Source organism: Tachyglossus aculeatus, chromosome 24 (genome assembly GCF_015852505.1).
Source record: "Tachyglossus aculeatus isolate mTacAcu1 chromosome 24, mTacAcu1.pri, whole genome shotgun sequence".
In the NCBI taxonomy this organism is placed as follows: Eukaryota; Metazoa; Chordata; class Mammalia; order Monotremata; family Tachyglossidae; genus Tachyglossus; species Tachyglossus aculeatus.
In genome coordinates this window covers 14,677,253-14,700,654 of record NC_052089.1, presented here as the reverse complement: position 1 = coordinate 14,700,654, position 23,402 = coordinate 14,677,253, and the positions used below count along the sequence as shown (strand labels likewise).

General features: G+C 39.7%; 1 protein-coding gene across 3 annotated transcripts in view; it reads left to right on the top strand.

Annotated features, from left to right (window-relative positions):
* EPHA3 (EPH receptor A3) overlaps positions 1-23,402 on the top strand; it is a 95,283-nt gene that overhangs the window by 40,889 nt on the left and 30,992 nt on the right. For all 3 annotated transcript variants that reach the window (XM_038766260.1, XM_038766259.1, XM_038766262.1), the window contains exons 7-8: positions 1,871-1,996; positions 10,499-10,684. In XM_038766260.1, coding sequence (XP_038622188.1) covers positions 1,871-1,996; positions 10,499-10,684 — 312 coding nt within the window. The remainder of the gene's footprint in view (positions 1-1,870; positions 1,997-10,498; positions 10,685-23,402) is intronic.

Sequence of the window (23,402 nt, the reverse complement as noted above, 5' to 3'; positions counted from 1 at the left end):
TTTATTATCTGTTTTTCATGACAGAACTCAGTTATTATATATGCTTGCCCTTAATTATTGGTGTGAAGGGATTAAGCTCTTTGCAGTTATGATCACCTGATCTCTGGGGTCTCGATAGTCAGCATTAAAATTCAGCAGTCAAACTCCCACAGTGAACAGGCCTTTTCTTTTTTAGTGGGTATGTTATTTTTTTCCCCAGGTAGGAAGTGGTGGCCTGGAACTTACATTAAGTGTGGATGGAAAATCCATTTACAAGATTTTTTAAATGAACACAATATATGTCCAATTACTTTTTTTTTTTACTTGGGAATGATACTTTAATCATTGGACTGTTTAATAATGCACATATTTTTCTGTGCTTTCCTTATGCTTTAAAAAAAAGACCTTTAAAAGCTTACTCTTGTTGTGCAATATTTTGAGGCAATTATCTTGGAAATATATATTGTAATCCTCCCTGTAAATTCTGATGCCAGTAAATCTCCATAGAATACATTTTTTTATGCTTTACAATAAAAACGTTTATGATTGTCTATTAAAAGAATGCCTTGATCTACCTGAGGTTTGAGAATACAACGTGCACTTTCTTAGTTACAAAGACTAATTTTATTTTGCTTAACCTCACTAAGTACATGGACTATTATGTCAGAGGTCAGCATAGTCCTTTAACCCCGTAGGTTATTTAAGGTAAAGGAACTTGGAATGTGGTTCAGTATCTTGTTAATCTATGTTCAGAGTGAACCCAAGGACTAGAAGCTGAGAGAAAACCTGTATTATATCTTTGTTTCTGGTTACACTTAGTTATTGTTGCTGTTCCTCCCCCAAGACAACAACCAAGAGTTTCTTCAAGTGAGACTATTTCCACTATTTCTCCCCTTCTGCCATCTCTCTCAGAAGAAGGGAATCCCTCTTCCATCCTTCACATTGGGGGGACAGAAATTTCACCTAAAGGTGTTTTTCAGTGACCTGTGCATTTGTTTGAAGATCTCTTTTAATTCCGACATAGATTTTTTTATATATAAATATGGGAATAACATATTTTATATTATTAGCTGAAAAGGTTCTACCCTCAGATGTCACATTTATTCTTGAAGGTATTCCTACCTAAGGGAATGTTTCATTACAATTGTGATTAATAGTAAATATGCACCGTGCTGTGTTTGGAACACTAGCTCCTGGAAGGAATGCCTGAGAATAAATTTATAGTTGGGTTTTTTAATACATAAAAGGACTAGAACTTTGTTGTGAGCATGACATGAGTTGATTTAATCTGGTAATTCAGAATGTTTTAAAAAGGAATTCATATTTATACAGGTAGTTCCAAGCAGGTAGACTGGACTGGATGTGTAGTAAGAGTTGAACATTGAATTGAGTCAAATTCTGTAACTAATTTAGTGTTTTATTTTAAATGCTGTATCTGGGTTGGGTTTTTTTTTTTTTTTTAGGGCAGAAACTTTCCTCACTTGTGGAAATAAGGAAATGGAGGCACAGAGTCACAGTGCCACGACTTCCTTGGATCAGGGCAGTACTGGAAATTAAGCCTGAGATTCTAAGCTTGAATTTCTGTGCCCTGTTCCCAACTTTCCATGGCTTCTAAGCCTTCCTGATTGGGGTGGGGAGGGGGAAAGCGTGCACACATGTGTGTGTGTGTCTGTGTGTGTCTGTGTGTGTGTGTGTCTGTGTGTGTGTGTGTGCATGCACATGCAAATCAGGGCCTGAAAAATTAGAAAAGAATCTTAGGTCAGTGTTTTCTGTTCTGCCCTTCTATTTCCATTACTATTAATCTTCTTGACCTCTGTGCCTGGCTCATTTAGTAGCTATTCTAGAAGCTGTCATAGCTGCCAAATAAAATATTTGTTTGTTCCTTCAACAGTAAAACTTCCAGGCCTCAGAACCTACGTAGATCCACATACCTATGAGGACCCCAACCAAGCTGTTCATGAATTTGCCAAGGAATTGGACGCTGCAACTATATCAATTGACAAAGTTGTCGGAGCAGGTAATTATTTTATAACAGCTTCAATACAAAGGGGAAACCCGATTCTTGATCTAATGTTGTATATCAACAACCAATTGTTTGCCGGGACCTCAAATGTTATCTGGGAACAATAGGGCAGCTCAGCAGAATGCCAGTCCTGTCTCAACAATTGTTCTGATTATTATGGACACTAATCCATCAATTGTAATTTTTGAGTGACTAATATGGACAGAACAATGTACAAAGCACTTGGGTGAGTAAAATATAAGTAGACAATATAATCCCTGCTAGGGTGGCCAGTTGTTCAGTTTTGAACAAGGCAGTTTGATTCTCAACTGATCTGTCCCCACTTTCCGGTTTCAATATGGAATTGGTGGCTTTTATAGTCCTTTTTGGGGAGCATTCATTTATTTAATCAAATTCATTGAGTGCTTACTGTAAGCAGAGCACTGTACTAAGCACTTGGGAGAGTACAATATAAAAATAAACAGGCACATTCCCTATCCAGAGTGAGCTTACAGTCTAGAGGGGATCACAAAAGAACATTGATCTGAAGGGGAATATGAAGGCTCTTGAGAAAATGGAAGGGGGTTCAAAGGCCTACCCAGAGAAGCATTCTTGGTTTGTGCAAAATCGTCATACTTCCAGAAAATAGTGTACATGATGACTACTACAATATGTGAATTATATAATCCCTGCTTGGGTGGCCAGTTGTTCAGTTTTGAACAAGGCAGTTTGATTCTCAACTGATCTGTCCCCACTTTCCAGTTTCAGTATGGAATTGGTGGCTTTTATAGTCCTTTTTGGGGAGCATTCATTTATTTAACAAATTCATTGAGTGCTTAGGGTATGCAGAGCACTGTACTAAGCACTTGGGAGAGTGCAATATAAAAATAAACAGGCACATTCCCTATCCACAATGAGCTTACAGTCTAGAGGGGAACACATAAGAACATTGATCTGAAGGGGAATATGAAGGCTCTTGAGAAATTGGAAGGGGGTTCAAAGGCCTACCCAGAGGAGCATTCTTGGTTTGTGCAAAATTGTCATACTTCCAGAAGTAAATGATGACTTACTGAGAAGCAGGTAGTGGATAGAACACGGTCCTGGGAGTAAGTGTTCTAATCCCAGCACCACCACTTGTCTGCTTTGTGACCTTGGGCAAGACATTTCACTTCTCTCTGCTTCACTTACCTCACCTGTAAAATGGAGATTAGGATATTGAGCCCCCTTGGGCATGGACTGTGTCCAGCTCGATTAGCTTGTATCCACCCAGGACTTAGTACGGTGGCTGACGCTTAGTAAGTGCTTAACAAATACCTTAAAAAAATGACATTCCAGATGTTTCCGGCTTAGTGTTACATATGTAATCAGTCAGTGGTATTTATTGAGCACTTACTGTGTGCAAAGCACTGTACCACGTGCTTGGAAAAGTACAATAGACTAAGTAGAATTGATCATGGCAGCGGAAGTGGCTGGCCTCTTCTCTCTCTCCTTTGCTTGAGGGGCAGCTGCTGCTCTTTCCTAAGTGCCCCCGAGACCCCACCGACGCCCCCCTACCTCAGAAAATGTTCGAGATGTTATTATGTTGTTGGAATCTCCCAGAAAGTGACTAAAAACCAGATTGGGTTGTTCCTAGGCGCTGTGCCCAGCGCCTTACCCAGTGCTTTGCACATAGCACATGCCACGGTTGTTATAATTACTATTAGAGGTCACCGATCACCCGAAACCAAATCCCAGAAAATTTCTGACGAGCCTGTACTTCACTGCCCAGCAAGGAGAAGCAGCGTGGCTCAGTGGCAAGATCCCGGGCTTGGGAGTCAGAGGTCATGGGTTCTAATCCTGACTCTGCCACTTATCGGCTGTGTGACTTTGGACAAGTCATTTCACTTCTCTGGGCCTCAGTTACCCATTGTTAGGTAGGGACTGTCTCTATATGTTGCCAACTTGTACTTCCCAAGCACTTAGTACAGTTCTCTGCACACAGTAAGCACTCAATAAATACAATTGAATGAATGAATCATTGCCCATGAGGAGCTTACAGTCTATGATAGAACCTTTCATCATGTGCATTTCATTTTTGGAGAGTGATGAGATTCAAAATCTACAATTGCAATTAAATACCTAAACTGTAGGAAATAAAAATACTTTTTTTCTCAGTATCACACTGTTACAGCTGACTTTTCTTTTCTTCTGAAATTTATGCATAGCTGAGTCTGAAGGGCCTCCAAGTTAGGTAAGGATGTTATGCTTTCTAAAGGTCTGAAGCAAAAGCTCTAATATAACCTGGAATGAAATATTTTCAAAAGTATTCCAAAAACAAACAGTGGCTGACCTTCGTCAGACAACCCCGACAGGGTGTCACAAACTCTCACTAGCATGATCTGCTTCTAGAGCAACAAATTCATTCTGTTTTAGAGTTCCTGGTTACTCTATATAGTTTCCTAACTGAATGAAAGTGCACCTAGTTGCCAGAACGAACCAGTCCATTTTTAATGAGCTCCAGTCAGCTGCCAGATGGATATTGTTTTCTGCCGTTTTGTGCCTTAAGATGGGCACAGACTTGCTCTCTGTTCTCAGAAGTGAAAAGCAGTGGCTTTGCCCCTTGTACTCCCTGTTTAGGCTTCTGTTTAAATGAAAATAAACATCAAAGACAGCCAGATATAGGACCTGAAGTAAAAGATTGAAAAATGTCTCATTCAGTTATGTCAGTCATGTCACAACCCATTACATCACCCATTAAATACCATGATACAAGGTTATGTGATGGATGCACCTTGATGTGAAGTGACAGACTGCGTTGTTTTGAGTCAGCAATTAGTAGAATTGGATTTAACGCACACACACCCCAAATTGAGTAAACTGTGTACAAAGGTCTAAATGAAATGCTATTCCACGGAAACTTTCTAAATTTTCCTTAGCTGGCCAACCGGTTGAAACCTAACACCTCTGACAGAATTTTTTTTGTGTTGCTATCTAAAATGTAAGTTAGAAATCATAACAAAATGGGACTTACTGCACAATTTAAACTTTGGAAGGCTTCAAGAGTGAATGCAAAAGTTCACTTTATGGCTGCAAATCTCCGTGCCTTGAATTAGCTTACTCTCTTTCATTGCTGCAGTCCTACTTCACGGAAACACATAATTGTTCTTCCCAAAGAAAGAATTTGGTTACTTGCTGGTTTTAATTTTGCCCCACAAGAGTGCACTGTTCTCCATCATCTTCATTGCGCACTGCACTTAGCACACTGCATTTTAAACTTGACGGATTTGATGTGAGAGCAGCCGATGAGAGGAAAAGAGCAAGTGAAAAACAGACAGAGAGAATCAGACATGGTCTAACTCTTCATCTTTAAATCCTGTTGGCTGAGAAACAAATATCTTTATTGACCTTTTGCTTCTGAGTCTGGTTGTTTGGCTAAATGAACTAAATGTACTAAATGAACATTAAAAGTAGAGATTATACTGACAGAATCTGATATTTAAAAAAACAAGGCATGAGATAAATCATGTGTGTGACCTAAAAAAGTGGAGGAGTGGGAGATAGTCTCTTATTTCGAACACTTCCATGAGATAGCTATCTCCAGAGTGGTGATTTTTGCTACCACGAAGTTCTATCTTAATCAATCAATCAATCAATCAATCGTATTTATTGAGCGCTTACTATGTGCAGAGCACTGTACTAAGCGCTTGGGAAGTACAAATTGGCATCACATAGAGACAGTCCCTACCCAACAGTGGGCTCACAGTCTAAAAGACTTATCTTAAAGAACTTATGTTAGGGAAATCATGGTAATAATAATAATAATAATAATAATAATAATAATAATAATAATGCTATTTGTTAAGCACTTACTGTGCACCAAGCACTGTACTAAGTGCTGGGGTGGATATAAGCAAATTAGGTTGAACACAGTCCCTGTCCCTGTCACAGTCAATAACTTTTCTCACTCATAAAGACTGTAAGCCCCATGTGGGACAGGGCCTGTGTCTGACTGGATTAAAGTGTATCTATCCCAGTACTGGACACACTGGACAAATATCAAAATCTTTATCACCGGAAGAATGAACTAGTCATTGACAAAGCTATAAAACATGGAGACTCTTTGAAATTAGTACTTTGTAAACCTATTTGAATCATGGATTATTGATGTTCTGAAGTGTTCTTCATTTTATGCCAAATATTGATTGAGGAATTATCTGATGATTTTTAGAAATGGAGGACTATCAGCAATGCCAAACCTCTTTTCAATGATGCATGCTGATTTTAGTTAGGGAGTCTTGGGAAATTGAAAGTCTAACTGATACTAGAGAAGCAGCGTGGCTCAGTGGAATGAGCCCAGGCTTGGGAGCCAGAGGTCATGGGTTCTAATCCCGGCTCCACCACTTGTCAGCTGTGTGACTTTGGGCAAGTCACTTAACTTCTCTGGGCCTCAGTTACCTCATCTGTAAAATGAGGATAAAGACTGTGAGCCCCAGGTGGGGCAACCTGCTAATCTTGTGTCCCTCCCAGCACTTAGAACAGTGCTTTGCACATAGTAAGTGCTTAATAAATGCCATTATTATTGTTATTATTATTATACTATAATTAATTTCTTAATTATCATTTTTGAAAAGTTCATTTCCTTTAGAAGCACAGATATCACTGGCCTAGGGCAATGAAAGTGGGATCTCATTTAAAAGAGTCAAATGGTTTTGTTTTGGGTTTTTTTTGTCACAAAAAGCAATTGACATGCAGATATTTTAGGAACTTATTTTAATATCTCTGAATGCATTTTAAATTGTGTCATGAAATCAGGTTTCTGATTCACTCTTTTGGCAATTTGTACAAGTTTACTCTGAGGAGGAAATGGTCACAGGCATAATTCTAGAATAACTCACCAACATAATCCTATAAAATTTCAGTGACTGCTCTTCTAGAACATTGCCCTTATGGAACACTGCCCTCTAAATCATAGTATTGATGGGTATACTTATTTTTCCAGATCCAGGTTCTTTATCTCAGGACTGTAAATAAATTGACTAAATAATAACTGTTAGGAAAGAAAAAGCAAGCAAACTGGGAACTGCTTTTGCCCAGCTTGAGTGATATTACCTTCTTTTCATGTCCCCTTATCGTACTTGATCCTCCTCTAGCAAAATAACTACATAAAATATTCCAAGGATTATCTCATCTTTAAAAAGAGTAATATAAGGTTGTTTGTTTTTTTGTAGCAGATCATGGCACCATTCAAGTCTTGAAATTTCCTTAGCTATAAAGTAGCAAATGGGATTTTTCCAGTAATTCCATTTGACTTTCAAAGTCTGAACTCTCAGGGTTTTCTAAATGACAGAGGCTATTCCATCCTGTTCAAGCTAATTCAGAAACCACTGCTTCTTGACCAAAATTGATGAATAATTCCAATCCTGTTTTCCCTTGGGGCATGTATAATGAATGAAGGAATAAAATGTATTCATGCTACACTATTTTAGCAAGTATCATGGTCATTATTCATTCATTCATTCATTCAATCGTATTTATTCATTCATTCAATCGTATTTATTGAGCACTTACTGTGTGCAGAGCACTGTACTAAGCACTTGGGAAGTACAAGTTGGCAAGAGTACAGAGACGGTCCCTACCCAGCAACGGGCTCACAGTCTAGAGGGGGCAGACAGACAACAAAAAAAAACACGTGGACAGGTGTCAAGTCATCAGAATAAATAGAAGTAAAACTAGATGCACATCATTAACAAAATAAATAGAATAGTAAATATGTATAATTAAATAAATAGAGTAATAAATCTGTACAAACATATATACAGTTGCTGTGGGAAGGGGAAGGAGGTAGGGCAGGGGGATGGGGAGGGGGAAAGAAAGGAAGAGGCTCAGTCTGGGAAGGCCTCCTAGAGGAGGTGAGCTCTCAGTAGGGCTTTGAAGGGAGGAAGAGAGTTAGCTTGGCAGATGTATGGAGGGAGGGCATTCCAGGCCAGGGGGAGGATGTGGGCTGGGGGTCGACGGCGGGACAGGTGAGGAGGTTAGCGGCAGGGGAGCGGAGGATGCGGGTTGGGCTGTAGAAGGAAAGAAGGGAGGTGAGGTAGGAGGGGGCGAGGTGATGGACAGCCTTGAAGCCGAGAGTGAGGAGTTTTTGCCTGATGTGTAGGTTGACTGGTAGCCACTGGAGATTTTTGAGGAGGGGAGTAGCATGCCTGTGAGCCCACTGTTGGGTAGGGACTGTCTCTATATGTTGCCAATTTGTACTTCCCAAGCGCTTAGTACAGTGCTCTGCACATAGTAAGCGCTTAATAAATGCGATTGATGATGACAGGGTAGGGGCCTGCGAGTCGCAAGGTTTGCTGCCGTTTGTCTGCTGCATGGGGACAGGGTAGGGGCCTGGGAGTCACAAGGTTTGCTGCCATTTGGGTTTGTTCTCTGTCCCCCCCTTTTAGACTGTGAGCCCACTGTTGGGTAGGGACTGTCTCTATATGTTGCCAATTTGTACTTCCCAAGCGCTTAGTACAGTGCTCTACACATAGTAAGCGCTCAATAAATACGATTGATGATGATGATGATGACAGGGTAGGGGCCTGGGAGTCACAAGGTTTACTGCCGTTTGTCTGCTGCATGGGGACAGGGTAGGGGCCTGGGAGTCACAAGGCTTGCTGCCATTTGGTTTTGTTCTCTGTCTCCCCCTTTTAGACTGTGAGCCCACTGTTGGGTAGGGACTGTCTCTATATGTTGCCAATTTGTACTTCCCAAGCGCTTAGTACAGTGCTCTGCACATATTAAGCGCTCAATAAATGTGATTGATGATGACAGGGTAGGGGCCTGCGAGTCGCAAGGTTTGCTGCCGTTTGTCTGCTGCATGGGGACAGGGTAGGGGCCTGGGAGTCACAAGGTTTGCTGCCATTTGGTTTTGTTCTCTGTCTCCCCCTTTTAGTATGTGAGCCCACTCTTGGGTAGGGACTGTCTCTATATGTTGTCAATTTGTACTTCCCAAGCGCTTAGTACAGTGCTCTGCACATAGTAAGCGCTCAATAAATACGATTGATGATGACAGGGTAGGGGCCTGGGAGTCACAAGGTTTGCTGCCGTTTGTCTGCTGCATGGGAACGGGGTAGGGGCCTGGGAGTCACAAGGCTTGCTGCCATTTGGGTTTGTTCTCTGTCTCCCCCTTTTAGACTGTGAACACACTGTTGGGTAGGGACTGTCTCTATATGTTGCCAATTTGTACTTCCCAAGCGCTTAGTACAGTGCTCTGCACATAGTAAGCGCTCAATAAATGTGATTGATGATGACAGGGTAGGGGCCTGCGAGTCGCAAGGTTTGCTGCCGTTTGTCTGCTGCATGGGAACAGGGTAGGGGCCTGGGAGTCACAAGGCTTGCTGCCGTTTGGTTTTGTTCTCTGTCTCCCCCTTTTAGACTGTGAACCCACTGTTGGGTAGGGACTGTCTCTATATGTTGCCAATTTGTACTTCCCAAGCGCTTAGTACAGTGCTCTGCACATAGTAAGCGCTCAATAAATGTGATTGATGATGACAGGGTAGGGGCCTGCGAGTCGCAAGGTTTGCTGCCGTTTGTCTGCTGCATGGGGACAGGGTAGGGGCCTGGGAGTCACAAGGCTTGCTGCCATTTGGTTTTATTCTCTGTCTCCCCCTTTTAGACTGTGAGCCCACTGTTGGGTAGGGACTGTCTCTATATGTTGCCAATTTGTACTTCCCAAGCGCTTAGTACAGTGCTCTGCACATAGTAAGCGCTCAATAAATACGATTGATGATGATGCCCAGAGCATTTCTGCACAAAGATGATCCAGGCAGCTGCGTGAAGTATAGACTGAAGTGGGAAGAGACAGGAGGATGGGAGATCAGAGAGGAGGCTGATGCAGTAATCCAGTCGGGATAGGATGAGAGATTGAACAAGCAGGGTAGCGGTTTGGATGGAGAGGAAAGGGCGGATCTTGGTGATGTTGTGGAGGTAGTGCTTGATGCTAGGTATGAAAAACTCTGGCACCCCCTCAGAAGCTTTGGGTGTGATCTAGCACATAAAAGTAACGATAGGAGGGAAAGGGAACCTAGAAGAGGAATAATAGTACCTAAGTGCTAACATTGAGGTACAAAGAGAAAAATTAAGAGGGTTTCTTTCCAAGAGTACAGGAATGAAAAGCTGAGTCAGAGTGAAAAGCTCTTATGTTTGTCTTTGCAAATTCTGATGTCTTGAGCCCCTGGGACTTATCTGCATTTTAATGCTTCCCTCTCTCCTTGATTAGATAAATTCCTACTGGGTTTGGGTTATTCTTATTTTTCTGAAAACTCTCAGTACCTAGAACAGTTCCACTTACAAAATAGATGCTTGATAAATGATGTTGACTGACATAATGAAATACTTCTGGTAGGGGTAAAGCCTTGATTGTCACTGTGAAAACACTTGAGTACTAACAAGTGCATAGTCCCAAGTCTAGGTAAAAAAATCTGGGTGGAAGGATAACAAGCAACAGGTTCTTATACTGAGTTATGTGACCAAAGAGTTGACTTTTCTTCCTTCCAGGTGAATTTGGAGAGGTGTGCAGTGGCCGCCTGAAGCTTCCTTCCAAAAAGGAAATTTCTGTTGCCATCAAAACCTTGAAAGTCGGCTACACTGAAAAGCAGAGGAGAGACTTCTTGGGAGAGGCGAGCATCATGGGACAGTTTGACCATCCCAACATCATTCGTCTGGAGGGAGTTGTTACCAAAAGTAAGATATTAGAGTTCATCTCCAGGAGGCAGAGCAAAAATGTTTTTAAATTTATCTGGATGAAAATATATTATAACTCACGTGTCAGTTTACCATCTCCAAGTGTTCCCCAGGGTACCTCAAGACTTATTCACTGCCATAGGTATTTTATCAGGAGTATAGTATTTCTAACAAGGCATACATACCTGCAAGCTTTACAATGCATTTTTTTTTGTGAGATGATAAAAACAAAATCCAGAAGAACATCCAAAGGAATCTTAAAGTGAACTATTAGATGACTTCAACAATCATAGTGCAGGAAAATCTTTGTCACTCTCATGGTCTAGCATTGAGAGTTTAATCAAGGATTAAACTCCAATATCACCGGTCAAATGTTTATGTTGGAAAATACATTAGAGTGAAAAATAATGATTTATTTGTATTCTCCCAAGTGTGTAGTATAGTACTCAGAGTACCATTTATTGATTGTTATGGAAATTCATTGTAGTGGCAAAATTGTATATAACTACTTGGCAGGCAGTATTAAAAAACTGGTAATTGCTGCAGAGCTAATTGTTATAAATGAGTAAAAAAGTTGCATTTTCCGGTAATGCTGCTTGACTTTTGAAGCCTCAATTTCAAAGGATTTCTAATTAACAGAAAGAAGTAATTCATCCTGTTGGAATTAATGTGGAAATGATTGTCCTTTGATCAAAATGGGCAATTGATACCATTTTTCTTCAGGAATTTTGATCATTTGTCGAACTAGAACCTAAACACATGTTTTCATTTATCAACAAAAACATTCAGTGCATGCCTCCTCACTCCTCTAGAATGTCCAATGGCTGCCTATCCACCTCCACATCAAACAGAAACTCCTTACCATTTGCTTTAAGGACTTAATCATCTTGCCCATTCTACCTCACCTCACTAATCTCCTATTACAGCCCAGCCCACACACTCTGATCCTCCAGAGCCAGTTTACTCACTGTACCCTTCTCTCACTCTCACTTCTGCATTTTGAATGCACTTGCATCTGTGACCTTTGGACATCTGATATTCATTCATTCAATCATATTTATTGAGCGCTTACTATGTGCAGAGCACTGTACTAAGCGCTTGGGAAGTACAAGTTTGCAACATGTAGAGACGGTCCCTACCCAACAGCGGGCTCACAGCCTAGAAGGGGGAGACAGATAACAAAACAAAACATATAAACCAAATAAAATAAATAGAATAAATATGTACAAGTAAAATAAATAAATAATAGAGTAAAAAATCCAACCCCGACCCCATAGCACTTTATGTACATATCTTTAAATTCTATATTACAAATTAATTATTTATAAATATAGATGTCTGACTTCACTAGACGGTAAGCTCATTATGGGCAGGAAACGTTTTGGCTAATTCTGTTGTACTCTCTCAAGCACTTAGTACAGTGCTCTGCACATAGTAAGTGCTCACGAAATGGCATTGATTCATCGATTGATTTTGCAGTATAATGTCCTTTACTTTCTACTGACAGACAAGTAATGACTTAAAGAGAACCATCTAGCTCAGGAAACAATTTAAGATTTTAAATTTCCCTAGGCTTTCTATGAGGAGTTCCGAAGTCTGGACTAACAATCTATGCTCTGCTTGAAATGGCTCATTTACCAAACTCAAACTGACCCAATCCTTGAGAGTCTAGGAGAAAAACTTTCTTGCACAAGTCTTAAATTGAACATCTCTTTGTTGAAACTTCATTTGAACTGCTTTACTGAAGGATTTACAGATTCTATCTATTTTAGCCTTTTCTCAATTTTCTGTAGCAGTGGATGACAGGGGGACTGTGGATAAATGACATCCATAAGGCATTCTCCAAACCCCTGTTTATATATTACTGTCATCTACCAATGCCACCAAACCTTTTAAAGAGTTTCCAGTGAATATCTCCTCTGAGGCCTTCGCTGATTAAGCCCTTCTCTCCTTTTCTTCCACTCCCCTCTGTGTCACCCTGACTTGCTCCTTCTTTTCATCCCCTCTCCCAGCCCCACAGCAGTTTTGTACATATCTGTAATATTATTTATCTGTAGTAATGTCTAGATCCCCTTCTAGATGATGTTTGTTATGAACAGGGACTGTTTCTGTTATCTTGTTATATTATGCTCTCCCAAATGCTTAGTATGTGCTTTGGGCATAGTAAGCACTCAATAAATATGATTGACTGACTGACTCACTGAATATCAAAATTAAATTAGATGTTCAATTCCTTCATTTCTCCCTGCTATCTTCCCAAGGGTTGATAGGAAATTAATTGGCCAGTAGAATACTCTATAAACTAGCCAATTGGGAACTGACCATTGTTCTTAAAATTTACATCTAGAACAATCTTGCATTTTGGAGCAAATATTCCTCTGGGCAGTAATGCAAATGGCTTATGAATTATGGGTTCTATGTGAAAGGCAAATGTTTTTAAACAATTTTCCTACCTTGTTTCTCCCCCATTCTTCAGAATACATGGGTCTTCACTGGAAATGAAATCCCTATGGGTTTTTCAAGGTGGAAAGGAGAGTCAGTCCATTCTCTACCTCAGGAAGGCCTGCAGGAATGTCGATGCAGTAGATCCTGGCCCCTTTCCTAGCTACCGAACATTGTCTTCCTGGAGGGCCATAGACCATTCTGGATATTCCCAATGGAGACATTGGTGTCTTGCTCAACCTTGCTTTGCTTTGCTCAACCCAAAATTCCAAACCAAGAGAATCTCCTGACTCAGTATACCCAAGGGCTTCTCAACTGCTCAGAAACCACAGTTTTCAGGAATGTATTTTTTTAAAGCACTCTGTCATGTTTTTATTTCTATTTCCTAAACAATGGAAATATGCACTGAGGGACAAGAAATAGTTGCCAACAATCCTGTTTGCCTCTTATTTGTTCTTTATTGAAAATGCCCCCGAAATCAAGCTCAAATTGTCACAATTACCAAAATCCTTATGGACAACCCTCAGCATATCAATTTTTTTTTATTGGGTTGTAAATTACAGAAAATCTTAAAACATCTGTTTTGTGTCTGGTCTTGCAATATGCTAATATAGACTACCGAAGATACATTCAATTCCTCATGAACACATGGGGGTACCTAGATATCCAAATAATCTCATATGTTTCAAATGAAACACAGTACGAAGATCTGTTAGAGGAGTATTTAAAAGCAATGTTTGTCACATATGACATCTGGGATAAAATGAAGGATTTAGAGAGAAGAAAATTAATAGGGTGGTATACATACTGAGGAAACCTAATGGGGCTATTATCAAATATAATCTTTCACCTGCTCCTAGCTGTCATAACAAAGGCTATTTATGTAGTTGAGTTACTTGAGTGATTTAGAAAAACCACAATAGAGAGACAGAGATATGTTAATGAAAAAGGATATAATCAGGGTAGATGAGCAAGAGCAGAAACCTCTTTCCATATATTCGTATTTGATATTAGACTGCAATGCAATTGGACTGTGAAAATATCTTATCTGTTGTACTAGGTGCATGGACTTTTGGTTCAGAAAATAGGAGGTCTTTTTGCACAGGCAATTTTGCAAATTATTGCTTCTAATTGCACAGTTAAAATACACTCTTTGAGACCAGCTCTAATCACACCTCTTTTGCAAGTCAGGGTGAGCAAGTTCTCTATTGAGTCATTACATTCTTGGCTTATTTGCAGCTGAGACATTAACAACTTCAATAGTGGGGTTTGGGCCTCAAACATCATCACTGTAACTGTTACTGCTGCATTTAAACAAGAAGAGGCAGAACGAGAGCCTCAAATATCCAAAGGCAAAAGATATTTGGGGAGATTAATGACCACCTTTAAACTCAGGAGTAAAAAAGAAGTGTGCTACCAGTTGCAGGTCTTCCATAATTCATGTTTTCACTAACACCTTTAGGGTTTAAGGAAAAGTCTTCTTAGAAAGCTATCTCACTGGATAGAATAAAATACGATGGTGGACAAAATGGTTGTGCAGTGCATGTTGTATCAGTCTCATCAATCAATCAATGGTATTTATAGAGCACTTACTGTGTATAGAGTACTCTATTAAGGTCTGGATTGGGTACGACAGATTTGGTTAATGTATTCCCTGCCCACAGTGAGTTTACGAGTCAGAGGGGGAGACAGACGTTAATATAAATAAAAGATGTATAATATATGATTCATAGATATGTACATAAATACTGTGGGCCTGAGGGAGGGTCAATTGCCAAATGCTCCAAGGTCACCGAATCAAGTGCGTAGATGACGAGCTCCAGGCTAGAGGGATGATGTGGGAAAGGGGTCAGTGGTGAGATAGACAAGATCAGGACACAGTAAGTAAACTAGTGCTAGAGAAGTGAAGTGTGTGGGCTCGGTTGTTGTAGGATGGGTGTAGGATAGAGAAGCAGCATGGCTCACGGGCTTGGGAGTCAGAGGTCATGGATTCTAACCCCAGCCCTGCTACTTGTCAGCTGTGTGACTTTGGGCAAGTCACTTAACTTCTCTGGGCCTCAGTTACCTCATCTGTAAAATAAGGATTAAGACTGTGAGCCCCATTTGGGACAACCTGATTACCTTGTATTCCCCCCAGCACTTAGAATAGTGTTTGGCACACAGTAAGCACTTAAATACCATCATTATTATTATTACGGGTCAAGGTGGTTGCTTTAAGGCCAGAGGTAAAGGGATTCTGTTTGATGTGGAGGTGGATGGACAACCACTGGAGGCCTGGGAGTGGGGACCTGTAGCCTGAATTTTTTTTCAAGGCACTATAAAAGTCTATGAGAGTTTTCCTTAATGTAATGCTCGACAAGAATGCAGCCTTTACATTAATAGGGGACTGGTTACTGTAGTTTGAAGGATGGGTGCTGTTTTAACTCAACCATGCCAGCATAAGTTTTATTTATCCCAAATAATCTTGCTGGTTTGTTTGTTTTTTTAATAACAGAGGCTTTGGGAAATTTTTATCCTTTTCCTTTTCTTAAGCAAAAGTGAATGCAATTCTAGGGAAGCATATGTTCTCCAATCCTGCCACATTAGAATCCAAGAGGAAGTACTGTGGAAATGGGCAGTCTGAAGGCACCATGTCACTTAAATTTTTCTTGCCAGGCACACACACTTCCCTACAGAGTAATCACCCCAAATCAAAGGCATCTCACTTAAGGGGTAATGGGATAGACTACTTGAACAAGATGTCAGTCTTCTGTCTTTGTGCTGAAGCATTTCCCCGTTTCATAATTTGTTTCCCTTCAGAACTTGCCATTTGCAATGGTCTCAGGAGATTTTTAAGGCGGTAGTCTTAATAGCCAGCACACATGTTCTGCTTAGTTTACTAATAATTTACAGCAATTTGTAGCCTGTTAGCATAATAAATTTCAGAAACACTGTTGACGCAAGTTGTTATCAGGTATAAATGGCTGCATTTTGACAAATGAGTGCAGAACCTTGCTTTAAAAGTACTCGGCTTGGCTGTGGAGCATGTGTTTCTTATTACGTGTGCATTTCGACAAAGTACGAGTGAAAATCTGCACTCTGTGCTTAGGGTACAGGAGAACAAATAAAACAGAGGATGTTATTCCTTAAATTTGAAAGTTTTTCCTTTGGCCTCAATCAATCTTGCGCTCCTCCTGATCCTTCAATGAAGTGACCAAATTTGAACTGCCAGTGAGCATTTTTCTTTATGAAATGGGTTTGTGAAGCTCAAAGTCCCGTTTTTACCATATTAATTTTATATATTGGATGACTTTTATTAAGCGAAGACAGAATTTTCCTTGGGGAATGACCTGTCACATGTGCCTGTGTATACATGGGCATACCTTGGATCTATCCCAGCGCTTAGAACGGTGCTTGGCACATAGTAAGCTCTTAACAAATACCATACTTGATATTATTATTATAAAAACTCAATATTGATCTTGTACTTAAAACATAAACAGTCTTAACTACTGAAGTTTATGCAGGAGCTCTTGTATCTGAGTCTGTTTGTATTTTGAGGACCATTTGCCAATGAGTTTTAGTTTCTGGCCATTACAGTCTTTTGAAAATTCATTTATTCATTCATTCAATTGTATTTATTGAGCACTTACTGTAAGTGCTTGGGAAAGTACAGTACAACAATAGAGACAATACCTGCCCACATTGAGCTCACAGTCTAGAGGGAGGAGACAGACATCAATACAAGTAAACAGACATCACCATTATAGAAGCCAATCCAACATTTGTATCTTAAAGGAAACTAATGCGAATATTGTTCATTTGAATGCTCACACAGGAATGTCTCTCTGGCTTCCAGTTCACCTTCTTTTGAGAAAAAAAATATATTTTTACCGTATGTAAAAATATGGTACCCATTTTCAGACCAACTTATTCAGTTATGCCAACATGTTCATTCATTCAGTCGCATTTATTGAGTGCTTACTGTTTGCAGAGCACGGTACTAAGTGCTTATTTCTATGTTAAATGTGTAGTGAAAACTAACATTATGGAAAAGCTTATTGTATTGTAGATGATCCTTATGCATTATAATAATAACAATAATAATTGTGGTATTTGTTTAGTGTACCAAGCTCTGTATTAAGCAGTGGAGTAGATACAAGATAGCCAGGTCCCTTATGGGGCTCACAGCCAGTAGAAGGGAGAACAGCTCCATTTTGCAGCTGAGGGAACTGAGGCACAGAGAAGTTATGTGACTTGCCCAGAGTCACACAGCAGGCAGATGGTGGAGTCAGGATTAGAACCCAGGTCCTTTGACTCCCTGACTCATGCTCTTTCCATTAGGCTACCCTGCTACTTATAACCTGCATTACCCAGTTTATGTTCCATGCAGAGTATATGTAGGGAGGAATAGGAATGCCATCAATGCTTATTGAGTCTTACTAGCTGCCACCCTTTGCCAATTTGAAATATGACGGTTCAACAGCTGATTTCAAAAGGGTGACTGTATAACACTTTGCTATCTTTTAATGAAAAGCATTATATATGTATAAAACAGCATCATCTATTAAAGATGATCAGATTATATTTTGAATAATTCAAAATATCCCAGCCACATAAACTCAACAACCACTCTTATACCACCCATGCATTTTCTTACTAACCTCAATATCATGTATGTATATATACTTTTTACTCTTTATATGTCTGTCCGGTCACTTCAACTTCAGGTGCTTTTCTTACACATTCATCTATACCCTTATTTTTCTTCCTGCTTTCACTATTTCCAAATAATTTCTAACCATCTCTCCATTAGATAGTTTAATCCCTGAGGGTAGGGAGGGAACATGTGACTTTGCTACTGTTGTACTTTTTCTGGAGCATAGTACAGTGATCAGTACTCAGTAGGTGCTTTGATTTATTCATTGATTAGATTTTGACCACATCAGCCATCACTTACCTTAAAACTCTCTTTCCTAGTAAGAGTGGTAGAAAATGTTGTTGATAAACTGTTCATCCTCCATCTGGATTGCTTGTATTTTGTGACCTCTTTGTTCTCTTTCTGGGTCCATCACTGGAATAGAAACTGATATAATTTAGCGAAGTAGCATGGTCTAGTGGATAGAACACAGGCCAGTGAGTCAGGAGGACTTAGGTTCTAATTCCAGCTCCATCACTTGTCTGCTGTGTGACCTTGGACAAGCCACTTAACTTCTCTGTGACTCAGTTTCCTCATCTGTAAAATGGAGATTAAGACCATGAGCCCTATGTAAGACAGGGACTGTGTCCAACCTAACTGGTTAACTTGTATCTGCTTCAGTGCTTACTACAGTCCCTGGCAATCGTTAGCACTTTAACAAAAACCATAAATTTGAAGGCACTAGCCTCATTTCACTTAACAAATACCAAAAGTTCTGAAGGCACTTGTCTCATTTCAGAAGAGATGCAATGTACAGAGTTAAAAAATGTGAAGTAATAGTTTATTTAGCTGCTTTCTCTGCTGTTGGAAGTTTAACAATACAGCTCTACCTGTAAACTTCAATGAATGTTAAAGGAGAATTCATGGCAAAGCCCATACTGGACATCCATTTAGCAAGAAGTACATTCCAAGGTCTTGAATTTTACATATGATAATAATGGTATTTATTAAGCACTTAATATATGGCAAACATTTGTGCTAAATGTTGTGTTTTATTCCAAATAATAAATTGGACATTGCACTGTCCCACAACAGACTCACAAGCTAAGAGGGCAGGAGAGCAGAGATCTTATGCCCATTTTACAGATGAGGCAACTGCAGCACCAAGAGGCCAAGAAACTAAGGTCACAAATGAGCCATTGGCAGAACTTGGACTTGAATATGAATATCCTGGTTTCCAGCCCCATCTTTTTTCCATTAGGCCACCCTGAGTCCCAGTGTTTCAGCTGACATGTGTCTTTGTTACCCAAGAAGCCGTGTCTTTCTCTAAATTCTCAGTGATCTACCTCTTAAAAAGAAGTGTTTGCAACAATTCCTGCTTTTGTTATGGAAAGCTCATGAATCAAAAAATGAAAGCTTATCCTAGTCTAGGTGTGTGGTGTTTTTACCTAAGAACTGTAAATATTACAATGAAACTTGGGAAAAAGCACTTTTCAAAATTATAAAAGCCATCTCGTTTAAATTTCCCTGATAAGAAGCATCCACTGCATTATAATTAATAAGGGAAAAATGAGAATGGACATCATAACTCATTGTCATTCTTATTAAAGAACACAGACCTCTCTGTAAATTCAGCCATGACTGTCTTCAGGAGTAATGCAGATCGTTTGTACTTTACTAGTGCTGTGTGGGACAAGCATACTTTTTAAGAGGAATTTTACAGAGGAAATTTGACCCAGTTTTTGTTGTCTGTCTCCCCCTTCTAGACTGTGAGCCCGTTGTTGGGTAGGGACCGTCTCTGTATGTTGCCAACTTGTACTTCCCAAGCGCTTAGAACAGTGCTCTGCATACAGTAAGCGCTCAATAAATACAATTGAATGAATACAGGGCAAATACCTCTGGCACCGAACAGATTCTGCAAGGATAGTTCCATGCTGACAAGGGTCTTGTGGAGTCATGTTGCAGAACACGTGTCATTGGCCCCTCCCAAGAGAGTGAGGAAATGTTAAAAGCTTCTTTCAGGGCAGTGGCAAGTGTAAAGCTTCACCAAGAAGTTAAAACAAACAAACAAACAAACATAAAAATGTAGTAAGTAAGCTACATTGCAACCTCTCAATAGATAAGAGATTAGCCCTCTTTTCAAATTCAAAATAAATGAATTGCTAACCCCCTCCTTTGCTGGAAGTCCTTTGATAATTTTTGGATATATCTGTAGTTCAAGGCAACAGATTCATTCAAAAGACATGTCAAGTCTTACAGCATTTTCTTGTTTTAAAAAGGGAAGATTTACTGAATGAGGCAGACAGGATGGATTAATTAATTGATCAGTCAATCAATGACATTTATTTAGCACTTACTGTGTGCAGAACGCTGTACTAAGGGCTTGGAAGATTGCAATACAACAGAGTCAGTAGAGACATTTCCTGCCCGCAAAAAGCTTGCAGCCTAGAGGGGATGAAAGAAAATTAATTACAAGTATGACCATAAACGCTGTAGGGCTAAGGGGAGGGGTGTATATCAATTGCTTAAGGGTTATGGATCCCAGTGCATGGATGACGGAAAAAGGGAGAGGGAGTAGGGGAAATGAGAGCATACACTCCCAGGCCAACTGAAGCCATGGCCAGAGATCCAGTACTGTTAAAGTAATTTCAAAAAACTAACTTTATGAAGTAGCTTTCAGCCGATCCAATTGCAAATTACTTAATTGGTCTGCTTCTGTTTGTGCTGCAATAAAATATGAATTTGGATTTTGTGGGTTTCCACTTTGAGCAGTGGCTTTGTCTTGTGCAGTTACTGCCACTGTTCTGGAATCTTAAGCTCTGTTTTCCTGATTAGGCCTACCTTTAACAGAAGGAGGACAGGAAGAGAAAAAGGATACTTTAGGTCCACAGATAATCTCCAAATCTCTCTTTAGGGAACGGTTTCAAACTTCTCCAAGGACTGCCCATCCTAGGACTGCTGAATAGGTAAAATAATAACTAGAAAGAAGTCTTCCAGCAGCCATTTCCCTACCCTCTACTAATGGCAAAATGCTTCATGAACCATAAGATAGAAAAAATAGGTTGAGAAACCAAGGACCTGGAAAATTAATAAACTATAGAACCTACTTCTGAAAAAGAAAAACACAATCATATGAGGCAATTACCTGTAAAGGCTTCTGGAGCTGTGCAGCTAATAGCAAGACATTAACCGATTGTGATACTATTTTCTCTTTTAACAATAACTCATAGTGCCCTTTTGGCTGACGGGCATATATAAACCTCCATTTCCAGGTTTCTCACCAATTTATAATTGAATAATAACAAATTAGAGTAGATCAGATGTCAATAGGAAGAAACTAATCTTGCTTTGCTTCCTGATTAAGGGGGTAGCAGACCTTTAAGGGATGGACATTTTTAGGTACAAGGTTAAAACCCTTTCAGACATTGTTAGGTTAATGTGGACAGTGTCGATGCCAAATGCCACATGAGAATAATAAATTATTCAATCTACTGTAATATATTTGGATGCACTTATTGATTGTTGCATTGATTAGACTTAGACTAGAACAAGAATTTTCATGGAATGTGGAAACAGAGACTTGTTCCCTGTTTGGTGTCACATGGATTTCTAAGTGAATTAAAGTTATTCTTTGAGGTTTGAGAACATAACACATCATTCATGATGAGAAGGACTAAAATCATTTCTGCTGTCATGAGGAAAAGGGGGTAAGGTCTGTTCATGCCTGGCAATTTGCTATTTAAAATTCAAGTAGCACTAAACACATATGAAATAAAAACATGTGCATAGCCCATGATTGATAATCTTCAAAGAAACTGCTAACCTTCTACAGAATGGTTTTATTTCCACCATACAGTTGTACTGCAATCCTAAATCACATATGTTAATGCGACTGATAACAGTAGTTGAACTTCTGGCATAGAGTCAATACACCTAAGGATTATTGTTGATTCCGCTGCAGATTTGCCATGTGAAATGGCTCAAACCACATATGAGCCCTGCCAGTATTTAGAGAATACAGTATAATATCTTTCTTTAAAGATCCCTGTGGCTCTTTGAAATTAGTCAGAAGCAAAAACCCTTTTCATAAGGGTTTCTAATTGACAGAAGAAATAAAATCCCAAATCCATTGGATAAAAAAACGACACTGTCTAAACCTGATTATTCTGGGGCTTGTTGTCCCATGTTGGGTCTACACAGAGACCCTAGGCTTCTTGTTATTTTCTTTTTCCTGCCTTCAGTGAATTATTGACTGAGGACGGATGAGGACAGGACCCAGGAAAAGAAATGAAATCATTCAGTGTACAAGTTAATCCATTGTCAGCCATAGAAAAAGGTCTGGGTGAGAGAGGAGTTTGACAATATTGCCTTGAAGGGATTAGTTATGCATTTAAATGATTCAGGAACATGATTCAATGACATCAGGACTGTCAATAGCCGTTTTTTTAGTTCTGCTTTCTTGTATATGATGGGTTCCCTTTATCTGTGGCTTTTTGTCTAGTAAAAATAATGATAAGTCTATGATGTGTTTCTCATTTCTAAATAGCTGTCCATGCCCGTCTATATTATAAACCACTTGTGGAACCCCATGCATGAAATAATTTATTTTGTAATAATAACTGTGCTCAGACCATGAGCCCCTTTCAGAGCCAGGGACTGTTTCTATTCCCACACTATATACCTTCCCAGTGCTATTATACAGTGTTCTGTAAAACATTCATTCATTCATTCATTCAATCGTATTTATTGAGCACTTACTGTGTGCAGAGCACTGTACTAAGCGCTTGGGAAGTACAAGTTGGCAACATATGGAGACGGTCCTTACCCAATAGCAGACTCACAGTCTAGAAGGGGGAGACAGACAGCAAAAGAAAACATATTAACAAAATAAAATAAATAGAATAAATATGTACAAATAAAATAAATAATTAAATAGAGTAATAAATACGTACAAACATATATACATATATACAGGTGCTGTGGGGAGGGGAAGGTGGTAAGGCAGGGAGGATGGGGAGGGAGAGGAGGGGGAGAGGAAGGAGGGGGCTCAGTCTGGGAAGTCTGGGAAAAGTAAGTGCTTAGTAAATACTATTACAACTACTGATAACTGGCATTTAATCTCTACAGATGAGCAAACTCAGGCAAAAAGAAGTGACTTGCCCAAGCTCAAACGGCAGGCAAGTGGCAGGCTCAGGATTAGAACCCAAGCCCTCTGACTTCTAGGCCCGTGCACTGTGGAAGGAGATTGGGTCTAAGAATCAGAGGATCTGATTTCTAATTCCAGCTCTGCTACTGGCCTGCTATGGGACCTTGAGTAAGACTTCTAATTTATCTGGGCCTCAGTTTTCTCATCTTTAAAATGGGAATTCAATGCTCATTCTCCCTCCCACTTAGTCTGTAAGACTTACATGGGACAGGGCTGTGTCCAATCTGGTTACACTGTATCTACTCCAGAGCTTAATACAGTACTTGGCACATAGCAAGTGACTAACAAATACAACTTGTCCTATTAGCATAGACATCACAATATTTACACGTTTATTAAAACCAAGTTTGGGATGTTTTAAATAACAAGTCGATGTGTCTCTGTCAGTCACCTCTTAGCATATCAGCTCCAAGATGGCACCCAATGATTGGTAGGGGCTGGGGCTCAGTTGG